This window comes from Amblyomma mixtum, chromosome 2 (assembly GCF_055824585.1).
Source record: "Amblyomma mixtum isolate Tamu chromosome 2, ASM5582458v1, whole genome shotgun sequence".
Classification (NCBI taxonomy): Eukaryota; Metazoa; Arthropoda; class Arachnida; order Ixodida; family Ixodidae; genus Amblyomma; species Amblyomma mixtum.
In genome coordinates, this window is record NC_143013.1 from 29,651,099 (window position 1) to 29,673,728 (window position 22,630).

At 50.5% G+C, this 22,630-nt stretch overlaps 1 protein-coding gene across 3 annotated transcripts in view; it reads left to right on the plus strand.

Annotated features, from left to right (window-relative positions):
* LOC149358809 (uncharacterized) overlaps positions 1 to 22,630 on the plus strand; it is a 601,276-nt gene that overhangs the window by 545,513 nt on the left and 33,133 nt on the right. For all 3 annotated transcript variants that reach the window (XM_089570994.1, XM_089570995.1, XM_089570996.1), the window contains one exon: positions 11,287 to 11,397. In XM_089570994.1, coding sequence (XP_089427120.1) covers positions 11,287 to 11,397 — 111 coding nt within the window. The remainder of the gene's footprint in view (positions 1 to 11,286; positions 11,398 to 22,630) is intronic.

Sequence of the window (22,630 nt, forward strand, 5' to 3'; positions counted from 1 at the left end):
CCATTCCTGCCAAGCTTGTCCCAGTCGCGGTTAATTTCTTATCCCCCTTCGAGGGCACCTCCCGTCCTTGTCGAGAGCTTTTACTTCCACTCGGGCAAGCCAAATCTGGATCTCTGCATGGACCGCTTTGGCGCTGTTGCGTGGCGTGGCTAATTGCAGTGGCGCTGACTTCAGGTTTACGGACTCCGCGGAAATGGGCTACCACATGCGACGTCGCAACAACACTGGAGGTGAATTATGTGGAGTGAACGTTCGCCGTTGTGGCTCTTACGTGATATCCAGACAGGTGTCATGTTGCGAAGCAAGCAGCCTGCTGTTCGCCTCGTCGCTTGCGTTGCTGAGAACAGAAGTATGGCTGTTCTGCAGCGTAGCAATGCAGTGACGGGGAATAAGCCTGCCCGCATAGGTATATTTTAGAGCGCCGTAATTGCAGCCAGCTGCTACACTGCATTTGTATAGTACATGCCACTAAAGTACACAAAGTGGAGTATATGCCTTTTGTGGCTTCCTGAGTTGAAAAAGAGGTACCCCATCGGAACGGAAAACGAGGAAACACGAAAAAATTACACGTAGCCAAATCACGCTGAAGAACAGTTCGAAGCCATTTAGCTTGCCCAATACATGTGGACCGAAGTTTCACGAACTCGCGCCTGTGCCAGCATTTTGGTTGAAGGGACAGATAAATAAAGAAACAAACGAAAGGCTGTCGTACTCTTTACCATTTGCCGGTTGTTGAAGCGAAGACCGGGCTTACAGCTAACCAGAAATCTTCTATCGAACCAATCTCCTTTCACGGACCATTCACTCCGGTTAGCGCTCGCGGAAGAAACCACTTATACCGGTCCACCGCACCCAGCGGTCGGGGGAGCCTCGTCAGCCAACACTTCGTGAGCAGTGACATCGGAAGCGAGCGCTTCTTCAAAGCGGCCGGGATAACCACTTTCACCCATCGCCGACGCCGCGTCGCAGCATCATCATCAGATGCGTCACGATCGGAACGCAGTACGCTAGACGCGCGCGCGCGCGTCGGCCTCGGGGCACGCCTCTGAAGGCATGCATGCGATCGCCTTCGCTCGCGCCACGTTTCGCTGCACGCGTGAAGGAGCTGGGCACGTCACGCCCGCGAAACCCCTTTGGGCGTCGTCGTCGTCTTCGCGGCAACTGTCGACAGCGGCGGCGAGAAGCAGCGTGTTCGTGGCGGCTGCGCCTTCATCGTCCCCGACGCCCACACATTCTTTCTCGATTCCTCCGAGACGCACGAACGGCTTGGCGCGACGCGCGCTTCTAGGGCGGACACGTCTTCCATACGCCTCGACTGCCGAGTGTCTGTCTAGACGTAGTTGTAAGCAGCGCAGCGTGCAAGCTATAAGGTTTTCGATTTGCAGCACTGAATACGGATGTGGCATCCAGAATTGAAGAACTTCAGACGCCCAAACTCAGCCGCGACAGCCAGAAGGACGGTAGCGAAAGCGATAGCTAAGTCAAAGCCGATTTCACGCGCTAAGAGCATTGTGAACACACCTTCTGACTCTCAAGGATTTACTTCCCAAGACAGTGAGGAGTCAGTGCGTTGAAGTATGGTATAGTGCTGCTATCCATTTGCACCACTTAGTTCCATGAAGCTATCCCGGTTGTCTTTCCCGAAGGCACATGCCAATACTGTCTACACGTCCCCGACCTTCGTACACTGCACCGTCCGCTCGGTACACTGCACATTGCCGCTAGATCAACAAATAACTTAAACGAAGAAAGCAGTGAAAACACGATAAGGGGACTCTTTAAGGACGAACTGTGATGCATCGTCCAAGAACGCGCAGCGTAAGACGCAAACCGCCTTCCTGGAAGGGCGGCTGGCTGGTGCGGTCCCACCGACAAACCCAACGCAAATTCAGCACCTTGACCGGGGCTTCCTAATGTGAGTTTCTTTTGACATGCCCCAGCTTTGCGTTAGAGAGGCCGAGCAGCATCGAAATCCTCTCGGAGTCGAGGTTTGCCCTCTGTCGCGTACTCAGTCTGTGTGCTTTTAGTTGCGCCAGTCTGCCTTGAACGCAGTGCACGCAACTGTGCGCGCGCTAGCGCTCGCATTGCGCTCGCACTCTCATTTCGCGACGTGGAAGCTCTTCGTGTTTGCTGTTCGTGCTACCTGCATGAGCAGGATGAGTGACTCCGCGGAATGCCGGCGACCAGTGCGCGCACGCGCGCGCGAAACTCTGGGGCGTGTCTCTCGTTCCTCGGGAAGAGCAGTCACGATGAGCTAGGTGTGAAAGTGACGGACGGATAAAGGTGGCGCCAAGGAGTCGGATGCCAGCAGCTCCAGGAAGAAGCGAAGCAACGGCGTCGTTTCGATTTCGAAAGCACGGTGTTGTACCCGCTGCTTGCTTGCGTTGTCTTGTCCCTAGGTGCACCCTCCCTTCCCGCCTCCGCGCACGGTGACATCTTGCCAGTGTAGTAGCTCCGTCGTTGCTGACAGCGGCTCCTTTGCTGACTGGAAGCCTAAAAGAGTGATGATGAATGAGGAGAAGCTTTACTAATCCTCGGAGACCAACTTTACTCCCTTCCGCGCATCCGATATGGCTTTTTTTTCTTCCTGTAATCCAATATTTTTTCCCCAAAAAAGGCTGAGTGTGGGTACTCGGCTTCTTTGGTGCCGTAGATGCCGCCCATTGTGGACGCCCTGTTCCCTCCATTCACGTCTCCCTCGAAGTCGGCGGACTGCTTCGCAGGAAGAGAAGGACGGGGACAGTGGATGCTGATCGCCCTTACCTGTCGGCCTTGGGGTACCGCTTACAACTAGAAGAACGAGCCGGCTCTCCCCACTTTTACTACGACTTTTCGCCGCTGCGGCGTCCTTTGAGTTGGGGCCTGCGTCGATTATGTTTCCTGCGCTACCCGCGTCCAGAACTGCGGAGGCGGCTAGCTGTCTTTGCAGTTCACTTTCTTCGTCAATGCTTTTCGCTTTGCCGCACTGCGACCGCGTCTAGACACATCGTTTTTTGACAGACGAACGGCTGTGTATTTTAACTCGACGACCCTTCCCTTCTCCCTTCGTCTCTCTTCTCTTGAGTCTTTGAGACTGGAAAGCATGGCCACCGTGGAGAGAAACCCTGGGAGTAAAGTCGCGGACAGGAGGTTGTGGTAATCCGAAGCGGCGCCATCAGGTCACCGGCAGTACCGGCGTTTACATGAATGCGACAGAAGTCGACTCCAGTCCACTTTTTTTGAGGTAAAGAGCAGGTTTTGAGAAGAAAATGCTTGACTTGTCCTCTACTCTATTCCTCGACGTTACTGCGCTTTCCCTCACAAAGCGGACTGGAGTCGACTTCTGTCGCATTCATGTAAACGCGGCTTATAGCCCGCACGGGTCTTGGCCTGTAAAAGAATTTTCACCCGAAAAGAAATACGAAATTTGACACTCGCTGTTTCACTAAGTCAGGAAAAATGTTCGAACGAGTTCTTTTTCGCTTCTGACTTTTCGGATGTTAAAGACGCCGCAGTAGTCTTGTGTGAAGGTTTCAGTTTCATGGTAATAGCGCCAATCACGATACCGCCTAGAATCACGTCATTTGAAAAAATCAGTGTTGCCAGGTTAGTACCCCGTGCGTTTGACCTCAAGGACGGTACCAAAAGATGTTACCGTAATCACTGCTGCCACGATTGGAAAAATAAAATAAAAAGGTGTGTCTGGTTTGGTTTGGTTTATTGGGGTTTAACGTCCCAAAGCGACTGAGGCTATGAGAGACGCCGTAGTGAAGGGCTCCGGAAATTTCGACCACCTGGGGTTCTTGTGTCGGTGATTGTGGCTACCTCTTTTGCTCTGGAGTCCGTATTTTAACGTTACGGGACGAACACGCCCACTGCTATAGACGCAAGCCGGCGCACCAGTCGCCGCTAATCGGAGAGCTTTGTACGTCGCCGAACAGTGCTCTCCGGCGTTTCCTGCGTGTTTAGCCGTCCGCACAGCACAGCCAGCTAGCTTGGTGAGCGAGCGGACTAGCGATCGCAGCGCCTCCAATGACGCACGGATATCTCGAGGCGCTTGCGTTCCTGGAAGCGATGACCCTGGCTTTTTCCAGGTCGCGCTGCTCTGGAGTAGTGGCAAGCTCGCCGCCGCCGCTATGATTATGCGCTTGCGAGAGGAGGCGGTGGCTGAGCTATGCTCGTATGTATGCGTTCCCCGCCAAGTCTTGCAAGGCCGGGAAGGGTAGTAGCCGTTACGGTCACGTTCACTTCGTCTCTATCTTTTTTTTTTTTTTCCGCCGTGGAGTGTCTCGTACTGGCTCCAAACTGCGATCTCATCGCCCACTTCTTTCTGTCGTCCTGAGATTCCTGCAGGACTGGGTATTAAACCTATCTTACTTTATATGGCCTCATATATAGTAAAGCGGACTAGGCTTAAGTTTTCTAATTGAATTCATTGTTAAAATCGTAAGTTTTCTTCACACGTTGATGTTGGGGAAAACGTTCCAGCGTGGCAAATGCAGTTGCGGCAGGTGTCAAGACACGACAGGCATGTAACAACCAAACAATGGGACGCAAGGAGTACGGGGATTCTGGTAAATGTCGAATTGGCAGCTTTGTGGCTCTTGCAGCCCTCGAGTGAGCGCTTGTGAGAGGCAACAGAGCATTTAGTTTTAAGGCGGAAGCCTTTAATGCCTCATAGTTGTAAGCAGGACTTGTCGACAGAAATGTCACGCTTTTCAATTGGTCGAAACGGTCTTGACGTCACAGTGCGCGAATTTCAAACGGCGCCAATTGTACCTTGGCTACTATGTAACCAATTAAAGGGATCGTATAGTGATGCTCCAAGTAAGTGGGAATGATCTTAGTTAATTGCTTAATCACCCAATTAGCCTAATTAACCTTTCTAATCAGGCCAGATAAATAAATGAAACCGAGTAGAAAATTGCTCGAGTTCGGGAATCGAACCCCGGTCTCCGGGGTGCGAGACGAGCATGCTATCCACTCCGCCACGCCAGCTCGATGGTTTGCAATGAACAAAGGCGCGTCTAGTGAATACGGTGTCTTCATTCACTCCCATCTTCCTCCCTTACCGTTACGGCGAGGTTCAGGTGTCCACCGCGGTATTCGAGACAGATACATTTCCTAGCCTCAAAAACTAATTTACCGATGAGCAAGGCGTATTGACGGGTGTCCACTGAGATATGCTTTCCTCAAATACAAATTTTTTTCATTACGGCCCCTCTTTCTTCTTTCACTCCCACTTCCTTCCTCTACGGTGCGGTTCAGGTGTCCACCGAGATGGCAGAGAATTACTGCTCGACTTCCTTTCCTCAAAAAGCGTTGCGTTCAAAGGGCAAGGCATCGCGCCGAACGGGTGGTGGCCTTCCGTGGACTGCCTGGCAGCGTACAACACGCTGTCGCGTTCCACTCCTAAAGGCGAAGCTTAAGCGTAATTAATTAGCAGTTAATTAGTATTTAGCTATTAATCAGTAATTAACCATTGATTAATAATCTGTCATTACTCAGTAATTAGTAGTTAATTATGTGTGACGTCACCAGTGCCACAGAGGCAGTCAACGTGGCGCAGAAAACGCTTTCGCCTCTACGCACTTTAACAGTCAAAGTGCCCCCTCAATTTTTTATTCTTCGCTAGCTCAGCCTGAAAGGCACGGCAGTGTATAGTCATAGTCGCGTTAGTGTGGGCAACAGACTAGCGAAGTACAGAGGGCTTCGTACACTTCCTGACTTCTGTTACGGGGCTTCTTGTGTCTACCATGGAAAAAGTTTGCGGGCTGACACAGCTCCGTAGCACATAAAAACATAGAATCCATGAAGAGAAGTCTATTGGACTCATTATTCATACAAAGGGACCATAGTCCCTCACAAAGACAAAAACTACAAGGCAGCGACTAGTGTCGCTCGGTACAAACAAGCTATGAAAAAAGTACACGACGGCGACTACTGTCGCCGTTCACACAAACTCATTCACAAAAGCCAGCGGGCTAGTGATAACGTCGCTGGGATTTCGCTTGGATCCCAGCGATGTCATCACTGGTTGACTTCAATGTAGTGGCAGTATTCCCATTAACATTCACCCAAATTCTAAGCAACCATTCGCATACAGCATTCCGGATAGTGACATAGCATTTCTCTTTACACACAGCTTACATGTTTTAGTCAAGTTAGAGGCCAGCTAGCGACAAGGGTTTGGACTACTGACATATTCACCTTAAATTGCAGGTTTTCTGAGACTACATTATCCCATAAGGTGTGGTTGAGCAGTCCACCAAGATGTCGAGACGCGAGAGCTATTGCGCCTTTCCTTTCCTCAAAAACATTTCGTTTCCTCAAAACATATCATTTCGCATTCCTCCAAGTAAGCAGACAAGTGCCCACAGAATTTTCGTTATGTGGATCAAAACTTGAATCCCCCCTCCTGCTCCATTATTTTATCTGGCGGGGTTTAGTGGACGCAGTGAGCGGCTAGCCATTGAGAGCGGCCGGACCATGCAGTAGACCATGTTCGCTGCGCTCCGTTAGTGTCCAGGATGTTCAGGCTATAACCTCGTACGTAGTTTTCGTTTCCTCTTTCTCTGTACGCGGACTCCTGTAACAAAGCCTGCACAGGTCGGTCGGCGTAAGAAACATACCGTACATCATCAGTGGATATAGGCGTGGTTCCATACGCCGCTTCTAAACACGTGCTCGAGTTCCTGTACACAGTTTCCTTGAGGGAACACTTTCCGTCGATTACGGTTCTTCGGCGCTCAATGCTGTGCGTGGCCTATTCTCTATATGTTTTTCCTTTCTTCCTTCCTGGAAAGACCCATTTCCGACTACAAAGAAAGCAGCTAGCTTCTTGCCGGCGCGTTCCCCTCCCCTTTTCGCCCATTATGCTTCCGTTCCTTTTACACAACTTGCGGTTTCTCAACTTCCGTTTCTGGTATCTCTCTTTTCCCTTTGTTGCTTTTTTTTTTTCACGTAACTCAGAGATGTAGGCCGTCGCACCGATCGGCGTAACCGGACCGAACGGTTTTCCTCCAAACACGCCGCGGGCAGGGCGGTGCTTTGCTCTTGCAGCAAAGGCGCTTAAGTTCATCATACGTGTCGCTATTTCCAGACCCGTAGAGGGCCCTGGGAACTGGTTCCCACTTCCTAATTGTTACCGCGACCGCTGTACGGCGCTTATACCGTATCGGAGAATCGAGAGCGACGTAACTTTTGCTGCTGTACGATCACTGCTGTGCACCGCGGAAGCGCCTAAAAAGACAGCACGGCACGTGTGTCCAGTCCGCGCCCTGCTTTTGTCGACTGTGTCCCGGAGAGGAGTTAGGCGGCCTAACGTCGTCAGCATATGGACTGTGAAGCACAGATCAAAGCGGAACTCGGGTTCATGAAAATCACTTGGCGCTGCAGTTCGCATAACTAACCGTAGTTCGCCTCTCGCTGTTGGATCTAAAAGCCGCACGCATCTCGCTTCAGTGGAGTCAGAGCTAGAGAGGAAGGTAGTACGTGGCCGGGCCCATGCAACGACAAAGCAACCGCTGACGTACAGGTATGAGACAGTAGTCCACGATGTACAAAGTGCAAGCGCAAGTGATATATGCAAGTGAAAGTGCAAGTGATGTATGGGAAATGAAGACATGACTCCTTGATCTGGCCAAGAAAGAGCACCCATTCATGAAATTCGAAGAATCGGCTCCGTGTTCTGTTTAGCGCGGCGTTTCTTAGAGTAGTTAGCGCATTACCCCACTCTGTAGCTTAGCTAGCCTTTGGTTTCGCTGCGTGAACGTAAGATGGCGCATGCCTGGTGCTGTTATTATGGCACCTCCAATGCACTGCCTCCATTCAGGGTGCTGACAATCACTGTTCTGCTGGGAGAAGCCGTTTTGTTTCATCAAGATTGCATATACTTCTGGTATGGACATGAAGCTTGTGAATTTCTACGTGAAATAATATTTATCTGCCTGGCGCCTGTATTGGCGCTCTCACGGCTCACAAAAGCGAGAATGCGCCTTTTAAAATAATTCTGTCAAAAACTGAGTCTGTTACTCAAAACGGTGTAATTTGTCGTCAACTATACGATAAAGCTGTTCCTCAAGGCAAACTAACTCGTGTGTGCGAGTTAGTTTACCTTGGTACGACGCGCCTGCATGGAAGGCAATGTCATACAGAAGGGCGTGATAAGCGCTATGGACAGAGGTTGGCAACACCGGTAGTGCAACCCGGGCCTTGCACAAACTGAGCACTACGTGATCGCGGGCAGAATGCGCACTGTCACAGAGAGGCCAGCGGGACAGATGTTTCCAGAACAAAAAAAAAAAAAAAGATCATCTCAGATGCGCGCCATTCATTCTCAACATGCCTGTCATATCCGCCGCGCATTGTTTGCCTCGTTCACGGCGGTCGCAAATAGACAATTCTGTCGCTTAGGGGAAAACAGAGCTAGGCCGCACGCTATTGTATTCACATTGTAGGCAATCGCTTAGGGGAATCACTTTCGCCCCGGCGCATATAACACATCATAGTTGATCGATACGCAAAGGGCGGGGTGTTTCATTTCCATTATGTTGCTGCACTGACTTTTAGTCGCCTTAAGCCTGCCTGTAGATATCTTTAGCTTATTGCCCTGAAAAAAAAATAAAAAATAAAGAAACCTCTGGATATAGTATTTGCCTTACTGACGACTGTCCTTGGTGGGTTTTCTATATATCTCTCTCCACTTCAGCTGCTTACTTAGCTGGTGCCGACACGGTTCACAACATTTACACACTTATAGGCGTAGTAGTTCGGGGCAACTCAATACGCTGGCTGAAGATAAAATACGAAGAAGATCAGCCCGGCGTGGTGTGGAAGGCGGAGCTCATTTTGAGCAGTTGACTTCTGCTCTGAAATAAAGTGCTAAGGCACGTCAACGGTGTACATAATTTGGCCTCAAAAGGGTTCTGACGCATGTTTCTTACAAGGAGATAAAGCGATGGAACACACAGAATGTTATAAGCCAGGTGTCCTCGCAGTGTGAGGATAGATCCTTCAGCGCTTTTTGAGGCTCACCTTTTGTGTCTTAGGACGCAAGGAACATTTCCCTTTGCGCCCCTCGTGCGCCGCCTAGCGTACATCGATTGCGGGTAAACAGAGCGCGCGCCGCGGCGCGCTACTACGTAGCGAAAGCGTGTGCCCATTTGTCGACGAGCGACGAAAAGAGTCGCGACAAATGGTTGTACGAGCCGCCTAAGGAGAGGGGGATCTTCGTTTGTAGAGGCTTTCACTGGCGAATGTTTGCCCCGAGAACAAACGGCACGGCCAAGGCTTGAAGCAGGGCCGCGGATCGCAAACAAGCCGAAACGTCGGCGGTGGCGCCGCTGTCCCAACACCTACCCGTGCATAGGCTTCAGTGGCCTGTGTAGATATACAGAGTGGTGTCTTCATTGTGCCCCCCAAGGCCACCTTTGCCGTCGCTTCTGCAATGAGACGACGACGACGGACAGAGCTAGTGGAAGCCGTGCTTCTCAGCGATCCGGCGAGGAGAACGGGGGTGGCACTGCTGACAACGAACACTGATTGCACAAGATTGTCGTGACGACCGCATACTGCGAACGTGCTCGGAGACCCGCGGACAGTTTCGGCGAGGTGTGCGTTGCGTTCCTCGAGTGGGCGACACGAATTTGCGCGGCTCTCCCTGCAAGCTAAGGGCCCCTCTCCAACGGCTAGCTTGAAACGAGGCCGCCTCAGCACGCAGCTCATGCCTTCTCGTATATACACCGGAAGACGACGACGGTCACGGCGTGACGATGCGTGCTTGGACACCTGAGCACGTTGTGTGCGCGGGTGTGTTTGTGTCAGTATGTATACATGTCGGCCGTGTGTGCGTGCGGTGTCGTCGGCTCTTCTGGGTCGGGAGCCGCCGAGACGGGTGAATTAACAGCGACCGCCGCACGTTCGCGTCTCTCGTGACCGTCGATTGCTGCAGAGTTTCACCTCGGTGTGGCCACACTGTGACCTTTCTCTGTAGCTGTCAACGCTCCCCTGGGTCCACCTCCCTCACCGCTTTATAGAGACCGAAGGTGTTGTACGCGTAGTATTGTTCCGATGCGTCACTTCGAAACTTGCGCTGTCGATTGCAATGAGCGCGGCGCAGGTACGCTCGGAAACTTGTCGCGCTTGCTTTGTCTACCTTCACACGACGACTCGAACGAGTACTATTGGGGATCTCGGACACTGCAGAAGAGACAAAGACAAGGTTGGAGTGCATAAAGAAAGACAGGAGAGGAATTATGTATATTCAGAGGCACGTTGGTTTTGAGCTTTAAATCGGACGTTGTTGTAGAGTTGGGTGATGACCAGAATCGAATCTGGGATTTCAGGGTTTTCTCATAACCTCCGCGGCAGTGAAAAATGGGAGGGTTTGAACGGTTTAACCTCGCTTGTACGTTGGCGCCTGTCTTCTTTGCGCCGTCCTTAGATTCAACTCTAGCTATGAACCACAAGCCAAAGTACTACTCCGTGGCAGTGACCTAGAGATTTGACCTTCTGCCTTGTATGTGGGAGGTGCGCTGTTCGATCCCCAGCGCCGCCGGGTACCCAGTGGTATATTTATTCGCTACAAACTCTTCACTGGCCAGGTGCTCGGCTTCCCTCTGATGAAATACGTGCGGAAATGGTTCTTCCACCCCTCCTTGTGAACGCCAGAAGCACTAGTAATGACGGTTTTTTTGGGCAAGGTACCTTTGGGCAATTAAAAGCAAATCCAATCAGATCATCAATCATCATCGTCAACTTAAGCTCCGCTACAGCACTTTCTGTATCTATCGGTGTCCTCCAGTTTTTGTATGTGAACAAGTAGTAAGAAATAACCTTTCGTGACGACAGTCTGCTGCGAACAGCTTTTATGGCAAACTTCTTCTGGTGGTGTTCGGGAAGTTTGCGTCGAAGGAGTTTTTCCGTGCAAGCGCATAAACCTTCTGTTTTACGACTGAGCTCAAACAAATGAATTGTAACTGCGAGATCAATTACTGTATCTTTTTTAGGCTGTAATTTCAGGCCGTGAAAATAAAGCACTGAAACGTGACTTATCTGTAATTAATGCGCTACGAATCAGTGCCTGAGACGATCATTGAACTATAGACGCTCAATCGCGAGTGATAAAACTGCCTGTGTTAATATGACTCACGAGAACACGACACAGAAAGGACACATTAAACAAAGATTATGTGATTCATTTCTTTGTTCATTTAACAACAGCTGCTCGTCTCGTTTTGAGTTCGTTCTCGCGTGAGAGCAATGATCAAGCCCACGCTAACTAATCTTCTTCTTTTTCCCTCGCAGCTGGAGCGCCTGTTGCAGTATGAGCAGTACCTGTCGCAGCTGGCCTCAGCGACTCCCAAGCACCATCCAGACTACAACGACCTCACCAAGGCGGCGCAGAAGGCAAAAAGCGTGAGTGTCTTTGCCTGTGCTAGCCAGTCAATCCTCACATGCCTGACAGCACGAACGCTGGAGCCATGAAGCATGGTGTCCAGACCTCGTGACGTCAAGGCATTGATAAGCCCTACTCATGCTTATTCCATTGTGCGGTCTTCAATGGCTTCTTGTTTCTCGAGAGAAATATCAGGAAAAAGTGTAGATTATGCATACTCTACAATCTCAGTCGGCGCGTAATTCTAAGGCATTGACCGCCTAGGGTTTGAAAGACGTATCCTGCAGGAAGACTTCGCGTATAATTGTGATGCGGACACGTGTGCGGTTCACGTGGGCTAATTGTTTCTGCCACATTATCGACTCTTTGCATGTCAACGGGATAAGGCGACGCCCTTTGCGCAGTGGATTCCTCTGAAGAATTCCTGGTAGTGTATGCAGGCACTGATTTGGCGGATGGGAACGCCAATGTTTCCTTAAATGGACGTGCACTGCCGTCACAGCAGCGGCAATGTTGGCGAGCTAGCTTATACCGGGGAAAGTGTGTGTGGTTCACCCTTATGGCGCATGTGACGTAAGTGCAAGCTCTCGATTGATTCGGCTCAGCGCTTAGCAGCCGTCGTCTCACATTTGGCGAGTGGCAGAAGGATCCTGCATGGCAGCCTTGTAGGGCGACAGGCACTATATTGTTGCGAGGGTAGAAATTAAACGCTCAAGCAGAAACAAGCGCATTGCGAGCTTCCCGCGTTCCAAAAAAAAAAAAAAAAGCGTAGAACAATGAAAGGGGGGGCGGGTGGAAGCATCACCCCACGTTCCCCCCAGTAGACGTTGGCGGTGGCCGAGGGGATTTGTCATGTACAGTAGCGTGGTTTCCAGAAGGCATGAACTGGAGGAAGCTGACATACCTTGTCCCCTCCGTCATGCTCAAGGTTCGGGGGTTATGGTCGAGTTAGCCGGACAACAGGATTGACCAACTCATGCGGGGACATCCTGCCCGTCCGACAGCCATGTTGATGCGCGCCACGGTTAGCCTACGTAGGCGCACAGCGCAGTTGACATCGCACGAATAGGATTTCATGTGATATTTCCAAGAAGGGCTTCCTGGGCGTCGCCATATTCCTCGCTGGGCTGTTTTTGGCCCCGCACGGTGGAGGTCGTAGGAGAACCGGTTTGCAACAGCCCAGAGGGGAGGAGTTTCGACATCTTCCTCGCACGACTGAAAGGTCTTATTCGTTCTGGGACTATGGCAAAAGCCGAAAGTGAAAGAGTTAGAATGAAAGAGAGAAACTGAGACTAACCGAGACAGGTGATGGGTGCAATAATTTTGGCACTAAATTGCTTTTAGAGGCGCAATAGCACACATTACGCTGCTTCACATTCCTGTCTGTCTTTCGTTGTCTCTCTCCCTCTCTCACCGGGTTACCTGGTTTCCTCACGAGAAGAGGAACTTCACGGATGTTTCACAGTAGGACGGAGACGTGTGCTGGTCAGGACTTAGGGGCAGGTTTTTCTTTTTTATTTCTTCCTCGCTGCCCCACCATCAGCTTTTAGTTGATGTGCAAGAACGAGAGGAAGAGGAAGGGAAAGTGGAAGGGGAAAGAATGAGGGAGGGGGCTTTTTTCAAAGCCGCTCATTTCCAAATTCCACCGCTCGCGCGGTCTCGCCTCACAGTGCTGTTGTGGCTGCCACGGCAGTCGTTTCTGCACCCGCTGTAAGCGAATTACGTCTGGCCCCGCAATTAGTCGAGACAGGCGAAGGGCGAACCGAACGAGAGTTGGCTCGGCGACCCTATAATTGCGCCACGGAAGCAGAACACTTCAGACCGCGCTTTTTAGGGCTTCGCGCACGGTTTGCGAGCGATTTCGACTGTCGAAAAGCCTCTCCCAGATGGCACCCCGGTGCGCGGCCTCCTCTTCCCAGCTTGTGCACGTGGTGACGTGACGTTTAACAGGCTCTCCTCCGAATTGCTAGAGCCCTTTTTGTGCGCAGTTTCATTTAGCACCTACACGTTATTCTGTGAAATGAACGTTCAAACTATATTTACGCGGCGTTCCACAGTACCAATATCGGTGCCAGCGTGTGGTACCGGTCTACTACGACGATTTGTCTTTGCCTACAACGGTCACTTAGTGTTATCAAAGGGAAACGAAGATTGATAATTAAAAAAAGAAAAAGCTTGGACGATGCTTAATCTACCCTTAGGAGCAGACAGCATGAGAGGTCCCTGCCGCGCAAGTGCTCCCCCTCTTAGAGAGATTCATAGATTGCGTGGAGTCCTTATACACTGCGCCAGCAGTGAAGCCATGGTGGAGCGGTTAAACGATGCGCCACCGCCCCGGCGGGTGGTTGCAATTCAAACACAGCCACTGGTAGGGCTTGTGAGACTCAGGTTGTTCTTCCCGAGCTCCTGTATGGCTAATATTTGGAGAGATAGCTCTTCGGGAGACTGTCTCTATACCAATGAGCCGACGAGCATTGCAACAATGGGCAGGTAACAATTGCATTGAATTTATTTGAATTAATTTCACTGTCACCTGCCATCCCGCTCACCGTGGCAAGAGCGCCACCTGCTTTTCGTGACACAAGCGGACGGACGCCGGCTTTCGTCGTGAATGGGACCTCCAATACTATCGCATTAAGAAAGATCAATGCCACCTCCCATCCCGCTGTGGGAAGATGTTATGACGCATTGTGCACAAACTCCGCTGTGAGCGAAGGGATGGAGGAGGGATTTGAAGGAAGCAGAAAGAAAGAGGCTTCGTAGTGGAGGGCTCCGGATCAATTTCTACCACCTATAGGGTAAGGTTAACGTGCACTGCTACGACCTAATTAATGCCCCATTTAGATTTTGGAGACTAATTTGTTAAAACCTTACTGGAAAGGGGGAGACAACCTAGCTGTGTTCAAAGAAAGGCAGTTCGACGAGACTTCAGTCGGTAAAGATTAAAAATGAGCAAACGTTCGTTGACGAACTTGCTCCGCGAGACAGGATGATTATTTCCGGAAATGCATTAGCTGCGCGCACTTCGCGAAGTCATTAACTCGTAAAGAACTAGCTGAAACCGTCCATAGTGACTGCGGAGGCTGTATACGTTCATCGTCTGAAAACTGTACTGATAGCAGAGCGAGTAAATTGGCGTTATTACGCAACAACGTACTTCCTAAGCCGGCCTGTACTTGCGTTGTTTGTCTGAAGCTCCAGGACCGCATTTCCGTAGCTCCCGAAAGCGCGCGACATCGCCCTGAAGAGTGGTCGCCTCGATGAGCGCCCTACACTTCGTTGCAAGGTGGCTTGTATGCGTAAGCGCACGACAAATTACCGCTTAAACTACGTACGAGCCACTCTTAACAAGCGGCTGCATGAAGCCTTATTGGGTGCGGTGCGGAAATAAAAACAAAAACAAAACATCCTTCGAAATTTTCAAAGCAGGGGGCACGACCAGGCGTTCACTGTAGCATCCTTCAGAACTGCTACTCTGCCCAGCTGCAGGCTAATCGCTGTGCCTGCGTTTGTACATGTAGTGCGTGTGCCTGTGGCAGGGGGTTCCCCCGGTAGTACTGCACTGTGGGATAGCGATGTGAGAGGAGGAAACGGGGCAAGTGGAGAGGAGGCGAACGTTGAAGAGTTTTTGCTTTAGAACCACCGGAAGAGTTTTGAAGCGGCCTCTCCCTGTACTACCGCACCTGATTCGTGTCTTTTTATTCCTATAGCCGCGTCTTTCTGATCTCGCGAAGGCTGCAATTTGGCTGTCAGCGCCACATCGCGGCTGCCATTTTGTGTGCTTGTGATCTCTCCGTGCGATCGAGGGTTCACCTGGCTTCGGATAACTCAGAGACAGAACACATAACATGAAAAAAGAAGGAGAGATAGAGAATGAAAAGAACGAGAGAGGCGGAGCACCGAAATCACAAATTAGCACCGGCGGTTCTTGGAAGATGACCCGCATTCGGATCGTGCGTACGCATGCTGTGGGTTTCTGGGGATCTACGAGGTGCATGTTTCTTGGGATCTTCACGGCAGGCCTGTGCAGCTGTTATATATGCAGGGTGTGTCACCGAAAACTTTACACAGTCCTTAAAAATAGGCTTTTGGAGTTAGAAGAGTACTTTTTCCTTTGTAGCATTCTCAGAGTGTAGTGCATCAGAATACAGCTAAGACGTGCTAACAGCAGGCTGGTTACCTTATATTGGAGAGCTAACTTTTTAACTATTACTGTTAAGCTACTTAATTATTGAGAGGTGCCACCGTTAATAATATCCATATCAGTTTTCAGAATTTTGAAAACTCGGTCACCATCGGCGCGGTGGCACAAGAAATCTTGGTTACATCGAGCCAAAATGCATGCGCTTTCGATATGCTTGCAGGCAGAGCAACCTCTCCAGTGCGCGTAACTCGTCGAAATAGGCAAAATTTGTTGCGCCGCAGCGCCGAACCATGCTTTCGAAATTCTAGAAACGGATGTGCATATTATTTACGGTGGCCTGCACGCTTCTCAATAATTAAGGAGCCTAATGCAATAGCTACAAAGTTAAATGTTCAATATTAGTTAACCATTCTAAGAGGATTCTGGTGTGGGCTAGTTTGTTCATGCTTAATAAACAGATTGACAACAGCGCCACGGAACGAGGACAGAAGAAACATGAAAAACAAACAGCGCCCGTCCTGTGTTTTTCGTGTTCCTTCTGTCCTCGTTCCGTGGCGCTGTTGTGAATATGTTTATTTAGTTAACCAGCGTGCTAGTTAACACGTCTTAGCGGTATTCTGATGCACTACACCGCTGACAATGCTATGCCCAAAAAAGCGCTCTTTTAACTCATAAAGCCTATTTTTAGAAATTGTGTTAAGTCTTAGGTGAAACACCCTGTATACTTGTGGGAGCGGTTGAATGATCGAGGAGTTGCTACGAACAGTGAACTCGAAAAGGGGGAGGGGGGGGGGGGGGGGGGGGGGGCGGCGGCAGGAATTAAAAGGGAAGAAAAGAACGACTTCTGTATTTATACCAATCGAATATTTTGGATATAGTCGCGTTCGCTAGGAAAAAAAAAAAAAAAAACAGCATTGACATCGCGAGCAACACGTGACGCCAGAAGCGGATCGCCCCGTGCGAAAGGCACAAGTGACCCTGTTCGCTTTTAAACTGCCCCATGTCCCGGCGTCTATTTCCAACACACACTTCCGGCGTGCGTGACTCTCTCGACTGACCGGCACTTTATACGCTCAGCCTATCAGCGCGCTACGCACCGAGCCTCCGCGGCTATAGGTGTCGCCGCCACGCATACAGTATAGCGGCGCGAAAGAGACCGCGCGCGCCGGCACTTTCGCACTCTTCACGCGAGTATAATTCTCACCGCAAATGGACGTGGGATCAAAAACAAAGGAAGCGCCAGAAGGCGCGCGAATGAGTCTGCGGAGAGAGAAAGCGTGGAAGTCGTAGAAAGGGCCATACTCGTGTAATGGGCCAGTGCTGCCACTGTCCGCTGTGCCCTGCGGTATATCGCTCGTTCTCACGCGCATTCAACGGCGCCGGCGTGGACCCATTGCGCTCCTGGTGCGGCGCTGTTATGCAATTTGAGTTCCGCCGCCCCGGCAACACTTACGTATACTTGTGGGGGGGCCATTGTCTTGCGGACTAGATTTCGCGTCGAACGGTGGCGCCGGCTGTGTTAGGTGGGAAGCATACGGTCGTTTCGCACTCGGTGCAATCGACACCGCATAGACGGCGACGAAAGACGGTACTGTGCGCAATGCGGAGCGGGGACCTCACCTCGAAGGAAGGGGGCACATGGTTAACGGTTGTCCTTCGACTTGGAAGTGCTCAGTGCTACTGCTCATAGGAAACTGAAGAGGCTTTAATGCGATCGAGTGCAGCATACTGAACTGTCTTCCCTCTCTCATGCAGACACACATGGGGAATTGTGATATATACAAAGCAAAAATAGAAACAATCGAGACGAATCTTTGATGGAGCGGAGGTAGACATGTTGGGCATAATGAATTGAGTACCGCGAAAGATGGGGACAAGACGCTGTAGTGTTCATCGCAGTGAGCATATCGCGGGCACACTGCGATGAACACTATATCACTTCTCTATATCACTTCTCTGGTGATATAGCCAGCGAAATAAAAGCAACGCGCGCTTCGTCGGCTCAGTTTTGAACTCATATCGGGACGCACGTATGCAGGCTCTCGGGACGGCTTTCACCGCGCGATAACTTGCCCGGACGAACTGATGGACGGAGCACCGCGGCCTCTTTTTATCTGGCTCTGGACTGAACTGATAAAACTGTGACTATGGCGCCACGCTTTCTCTGCGCCTGGTGGTCGACTGCCCAGTTGCCGCTTCCGCTATCCATCATGATGCCGCTTGCCACAACGTCAGACGCGTTAGCGGACACTTAGCTGGCCGCCGCCAGCGCTCAGTTATGCTTCCGCCGTCATGTCAACGCGGCGAAAGATGCGATTCGGGCGCCATGTTTGAGAGTGGTGTAATGGGCGGCAGTTTCGACTGCTCGCTTCCTCGTTTGGACTGTGTGTTGTGTTGACGCCCATTCGTATTTGGAGAGAGGATCGGACCCTGGTGAAAACGGGCTCGGCCTTCGGGCCTACGAGCGACGATGGCTTGCATGGCGTGGTTCTGCCAGCGTATCCTATGGAGCGCTCAGATGCCGGTGACGGTGAGAGACGTTGTTGTTGTTGTGGTCGGCGTTCCTCGCTGGCCGAATCAGCGCTAAGCAGCTTCCCTATCTCTTCCACGAGCTTTCTTCATTTTTAGTGTCCGCCTTACCGCGTCTTCCCGCTTCGACGAGGTTATTTGTTGCCTTGCGGTTTTCGCTGTTCATGTTGTGACGCCTCTTTTAAAGACGAGACGCAGGCCTTGTCTGTACTGTTTTCCTTCCCCAGTCCGAAAAAAAAAAAAAATGAACGCAGCTTACGACAGGTGCAGACGGGAACAGGCTTGTCTAGAGCGCTCGAGCTGTGGTCGGCGGAGGATAATATTTGGAATTTTGAAGCAGGTAATTGTTTTCACAGGTAATCCTAGCGCTCAAGAGCTTTCGCATAGGCACACACAGGATGAATGTGTAAGCGCAGTGCCCGCAACAATGCAACTGCGGCGAGGCTCTGCTTTGTTTGTACTAGAGCCCACCGCTCCATCGTGCATACCACTGTTCGCATGGAGTCAGTTGTGAATCGCGCGTTGTTGCTGCATGAGAAGCCTCTCGCTGCTAAAGCTTCTGCGGGAATATGACGTGCCGGGCGCCGGAGTACTGCTCGTTGTAAACACTGCCGCTTCTACCAAACTGGGTTGCGCAATCCGACGGCTTTTTTCTCTTGGCTAACAATTTAGCGAAGCACAAAAGCCTTCAGAAGTTTTTTTTTTTTTTTTCCGACACATGTTTCGGTTTGGTTTGGTTTGGTTTATGGGGTTTAACGTCCCAAAGCGACTAAGGCTATCACCTGTCACATCACATGTTTCAATGAACTCTCCGGCTTCCCGAATTCGCGGCGCTCAACGTGCGGTCATTTCTAATTTTTAAACTTTCAGTGTCTGCTCTCGACTTGTGACGCGCAGCTGTCTATTCACAAAGCCCACATTCGACGCTAGCATGTTATAATTGCTCCTTTCATGCAGCCAACGTTACGTAAATATAGACGTAAGCACTTTCTCCTGTCCCGTAATCCCCGTTTGCCGAGCGTAGTTAAGTTAATTACAGCATGTTAGGCACATTCTCTGCTCTTTCCGCGCATTTCCTGGTGCACAAATGCGACGTGGTACAACTCGCCCATGAGGTGTCAACTGAGGTTCGTTACATTCCGTACCAGTAATTGACGGATCGCCTAATTTCTGTCGGCACGGAGTGATTGCTCCCTTGCTTGACAGGTGACTCGGCTTTGCACATACAAAAATGTATATATCTGAGAACGCCCGAGTCCTGCTGGTTTCGCGTCGCGAAAGGCTTATCGGTGATGACCCCGTTTCTTTGCTACTCATGCATACGTTGGCGTCTGCGTCGTCGCAAGCCCTCTCGTCACAGGACACGTGGAGGCAACTGGTCCTCGTTCTTTGGGACCGTGTCTCACGCCTGTCGCTCGCCAAATCGCTCAGCGATGTGTCGCGCGCTCAGCTCTCCATGATTCGCTTTTTCCCCGGCTTAAGCCGCTGTGGTACGGGCGACAGCGAGGAATGCCGAAGAGAGTGTGACGGTTTAGGTACCGGGAATACGGGGAGAAATGCATGCCGAATGCTGCGGCTTGTCGCGAGTCCTGCGCACTGGTAAGGAAGCTATAGTTGGGTTGCGCTATCAGGCTGCAGAATTTTGAATTCCGTGGCTCTGCGTCGCTCTTTCTACCCTAGTTATCACTATTCTTATCCTAGTCGAAATCAAGAGGAAGATATGGGATTGGGCAGGGCATGCAATGCGAAGACAGATAGCCTGGATTCCAAGGAAGGGAAGCGTAACAGCGGACGGCAGAAAGTTAGGTAGCCGGATGAGATAAAGAAGTTTGCGGGAATATGGTTGCCGCAGCTGGCACAGATAGGGTTAATTGGAAAGATATGGGAGAGACCTTTGTCCTGCAGTGGGTGTAGTCAGGCTGATGATGATGATCCTTTTCTAAATAAGTAGAAAAGCTATGGCAGATATGGTAGGTCCTATTCCTATAGATTTCACGAGACGCTGGTCTTGAGTCCGCTCAGATGAGCTCGATTATCTGCTTTGTAGCCAAACCAATCGAGCGGACCGTCTGCGCATGCGCGAACGACCGCAGCTCCTTCGGAGACGAGTGCCTTGCGCTTTTGCGCGCATGCGTTGCAATTCTAGTTGCAATGACGTCTCATCATTCTTCGCGTTCTCTCTGGCCGGGGGATAGGCGTGCTCCTACAGCGAGCATTGTCGAGGAAGGAACGAAGCGTGCAGAACGCGTGGCGCCCCCAAACCTTCTTTTTCGAGTCTGCGGTCGCCACCAGTTTAGGCAGGGATTTAGCGTTAATCGGCTTTTCGGGGCTGCGCGCGTTTTGTGTTCCCTCGGCGTGTGCACGCGTTCGGCGGGGCCGAACTCTCCGCCGATGCTCGGACGAGGTCGTTGTCCCGCGCAACTGGAGGCTGCTCTGCTAGCCGAAGCATTGTGCTAGCAACATGCAGCAGTTGCAGGATGCCGTGCGTTGGACGTTCTGGCGCATCGAGTGCGCTGTTTTCGGGAAATCCCACGTTGCGATGCGAAATACGAGTCGCGACGTGTTGGGTTTATAAATGCCTCTTTTCGATCGTGCCTCTTCGAAAACAGTTCCCAGGATTACGCGTTTCCTATTTTGCACCCTGTTTCGTCCAACACCGAATTGCATACACCGTGGCAATGTGGCGATATGCTTTCCTGCATGATTTAAATTTCAGCTTCATTATCGCTGTACTAAGTGTGTTTATGTGAGTGACGTGACGCGGCTGTAGCTAGCGTAGATTGAAATACCACACTTTTTAAAAGTTCCTAGTTGTAGATAAGCTATAGATAAAAGCTTACTGTTAATTGTTTTTGTCGATATTTGTCCGAATGACCTATTTGTATGTGGGGACCCTAGCTTTTTTCAAGCCCCTTTAATTTCTGCTGTATACCTTGTCCTAAAAAGTTATCTCAGTTCATCTACTAGGCTCAGTTCATCTCAGACACTCATTTGTTGATTGTAGGCATATATTAGGCAAAATCTCACGTTAGGCACGTAGCCGGGTACAACTCAACCCCACAAAGGGGCCCTCCAGCCAATCGCGACGACCGATTTTAATGACGCCGCGATTAATCCATGGTTAATTCCCTGTAACGCTTGCTTGGCAAGAGATTGACACGGATTAACCCAGTTTGATTGAGGAGTAACCAGATATCAGTAACCACGTCATTAAAATCTGCCGACGCCATTGGCTGGAGGTGAGAGGCATCTGCGGCTGTGTTGTGTATACGACTGGCTGTTTTGAAAGAAAGCTGCTAACGTCGAATATGGGTCAGACAGGAACGTCTGCTGAAGCGCCAGGGTTAGCATTACTGGCAAACTGTTCTCACATAGCATGGTAGTGTAGTTCCCGCTTGTACGTGCAACAAAATGCCTATCAGCGTCTCGTTTTAATTGATTGATAGCGTATGATCTTATCTGTCTATCTGAGTTTTATAAGCGCGGGAGTGCCAGGGTAGCCATATTGTGAGCGGAAATGGAAATCGAACGCTGCAGAGGTCTTGTTGCTGAACAAGCCGCCACTCATAACAGTTTATACCTGCTTATTTCGTGTGGGAAGCAGAATAGTTCAGCCTGGATTGACTGTCCTTTTTGCTAGTTCCGTTTACTATTCCCATAACGAGAATCTACAATATTATGGCTTGGATAGCAACATAAACAACTTGAGTATTGAAATATTTTCCTTATGAGCTAAAACTACGTATATGCCACAAGGTTTCGATCATAACACTCAAACTCTTTGAAATTTGCACTTTCCATGTGCATAATTAAAGCCAGATTAAATTCGAGAAACAGGTCTTAATTGCCCAACAAAATATTACTCCACTATTGCATATCTTAATGTATGCGCTTGTGCCGCCATGGTGGCTCTGTGGTTACGGCGCTCGGCTGCTGACCCGAAAGACGCGGGTTCGACCCCGGCCACGGCGGTCGAATTTCGATGGAGGCGAAATTCTAGAGGCCCGTGTACTGTGCGATGTCAGTGCACGGTAAAGAACCCCAGGTGGTCGAAATTTCCGGAGCCCTTCACTACGGCGTTCCTCATAGCCCGAGTCGCTTTGGGACGTTAAAATCTAATAAACCGTAAAGTATGCGCTTTTTCAGCGACAATTTTTCCTGCGATCTGCGATTCCTCCTGTAGTGTAATTTGGCTTTAACTGTTGCGCGAAGCTTTGCGTGACTGAGTGATGCGAAAGGACGCATCTGTCATTGTTAGCGATCTTCGCTTGACCCTCGTTATCGCGTTTCACGTGTGCAAGCTTTATCGCTTTTGTTTATAAATATACTGCCAGCCTGAGGACACTCATCGTTGCTGGCTCATTTTTTATCTGCGCTGTGCACGCAAAAACAAGGCGTCTACCTGTGTCGATGTGCTGTGAAAATGCTTTCGCCGGCTGCAACTTGCAAGACGTCTTTCAGGTATATTTGTAAGGGGACGTTTGGGGGCCTGTGCTAGTGTTGTCGGTGGAGCTTTCCGCTATGTATACAGAAAAGACGCGCTGCTCTGCAGGTGTGTGGCTTTGACTGCGTCCTCAAAA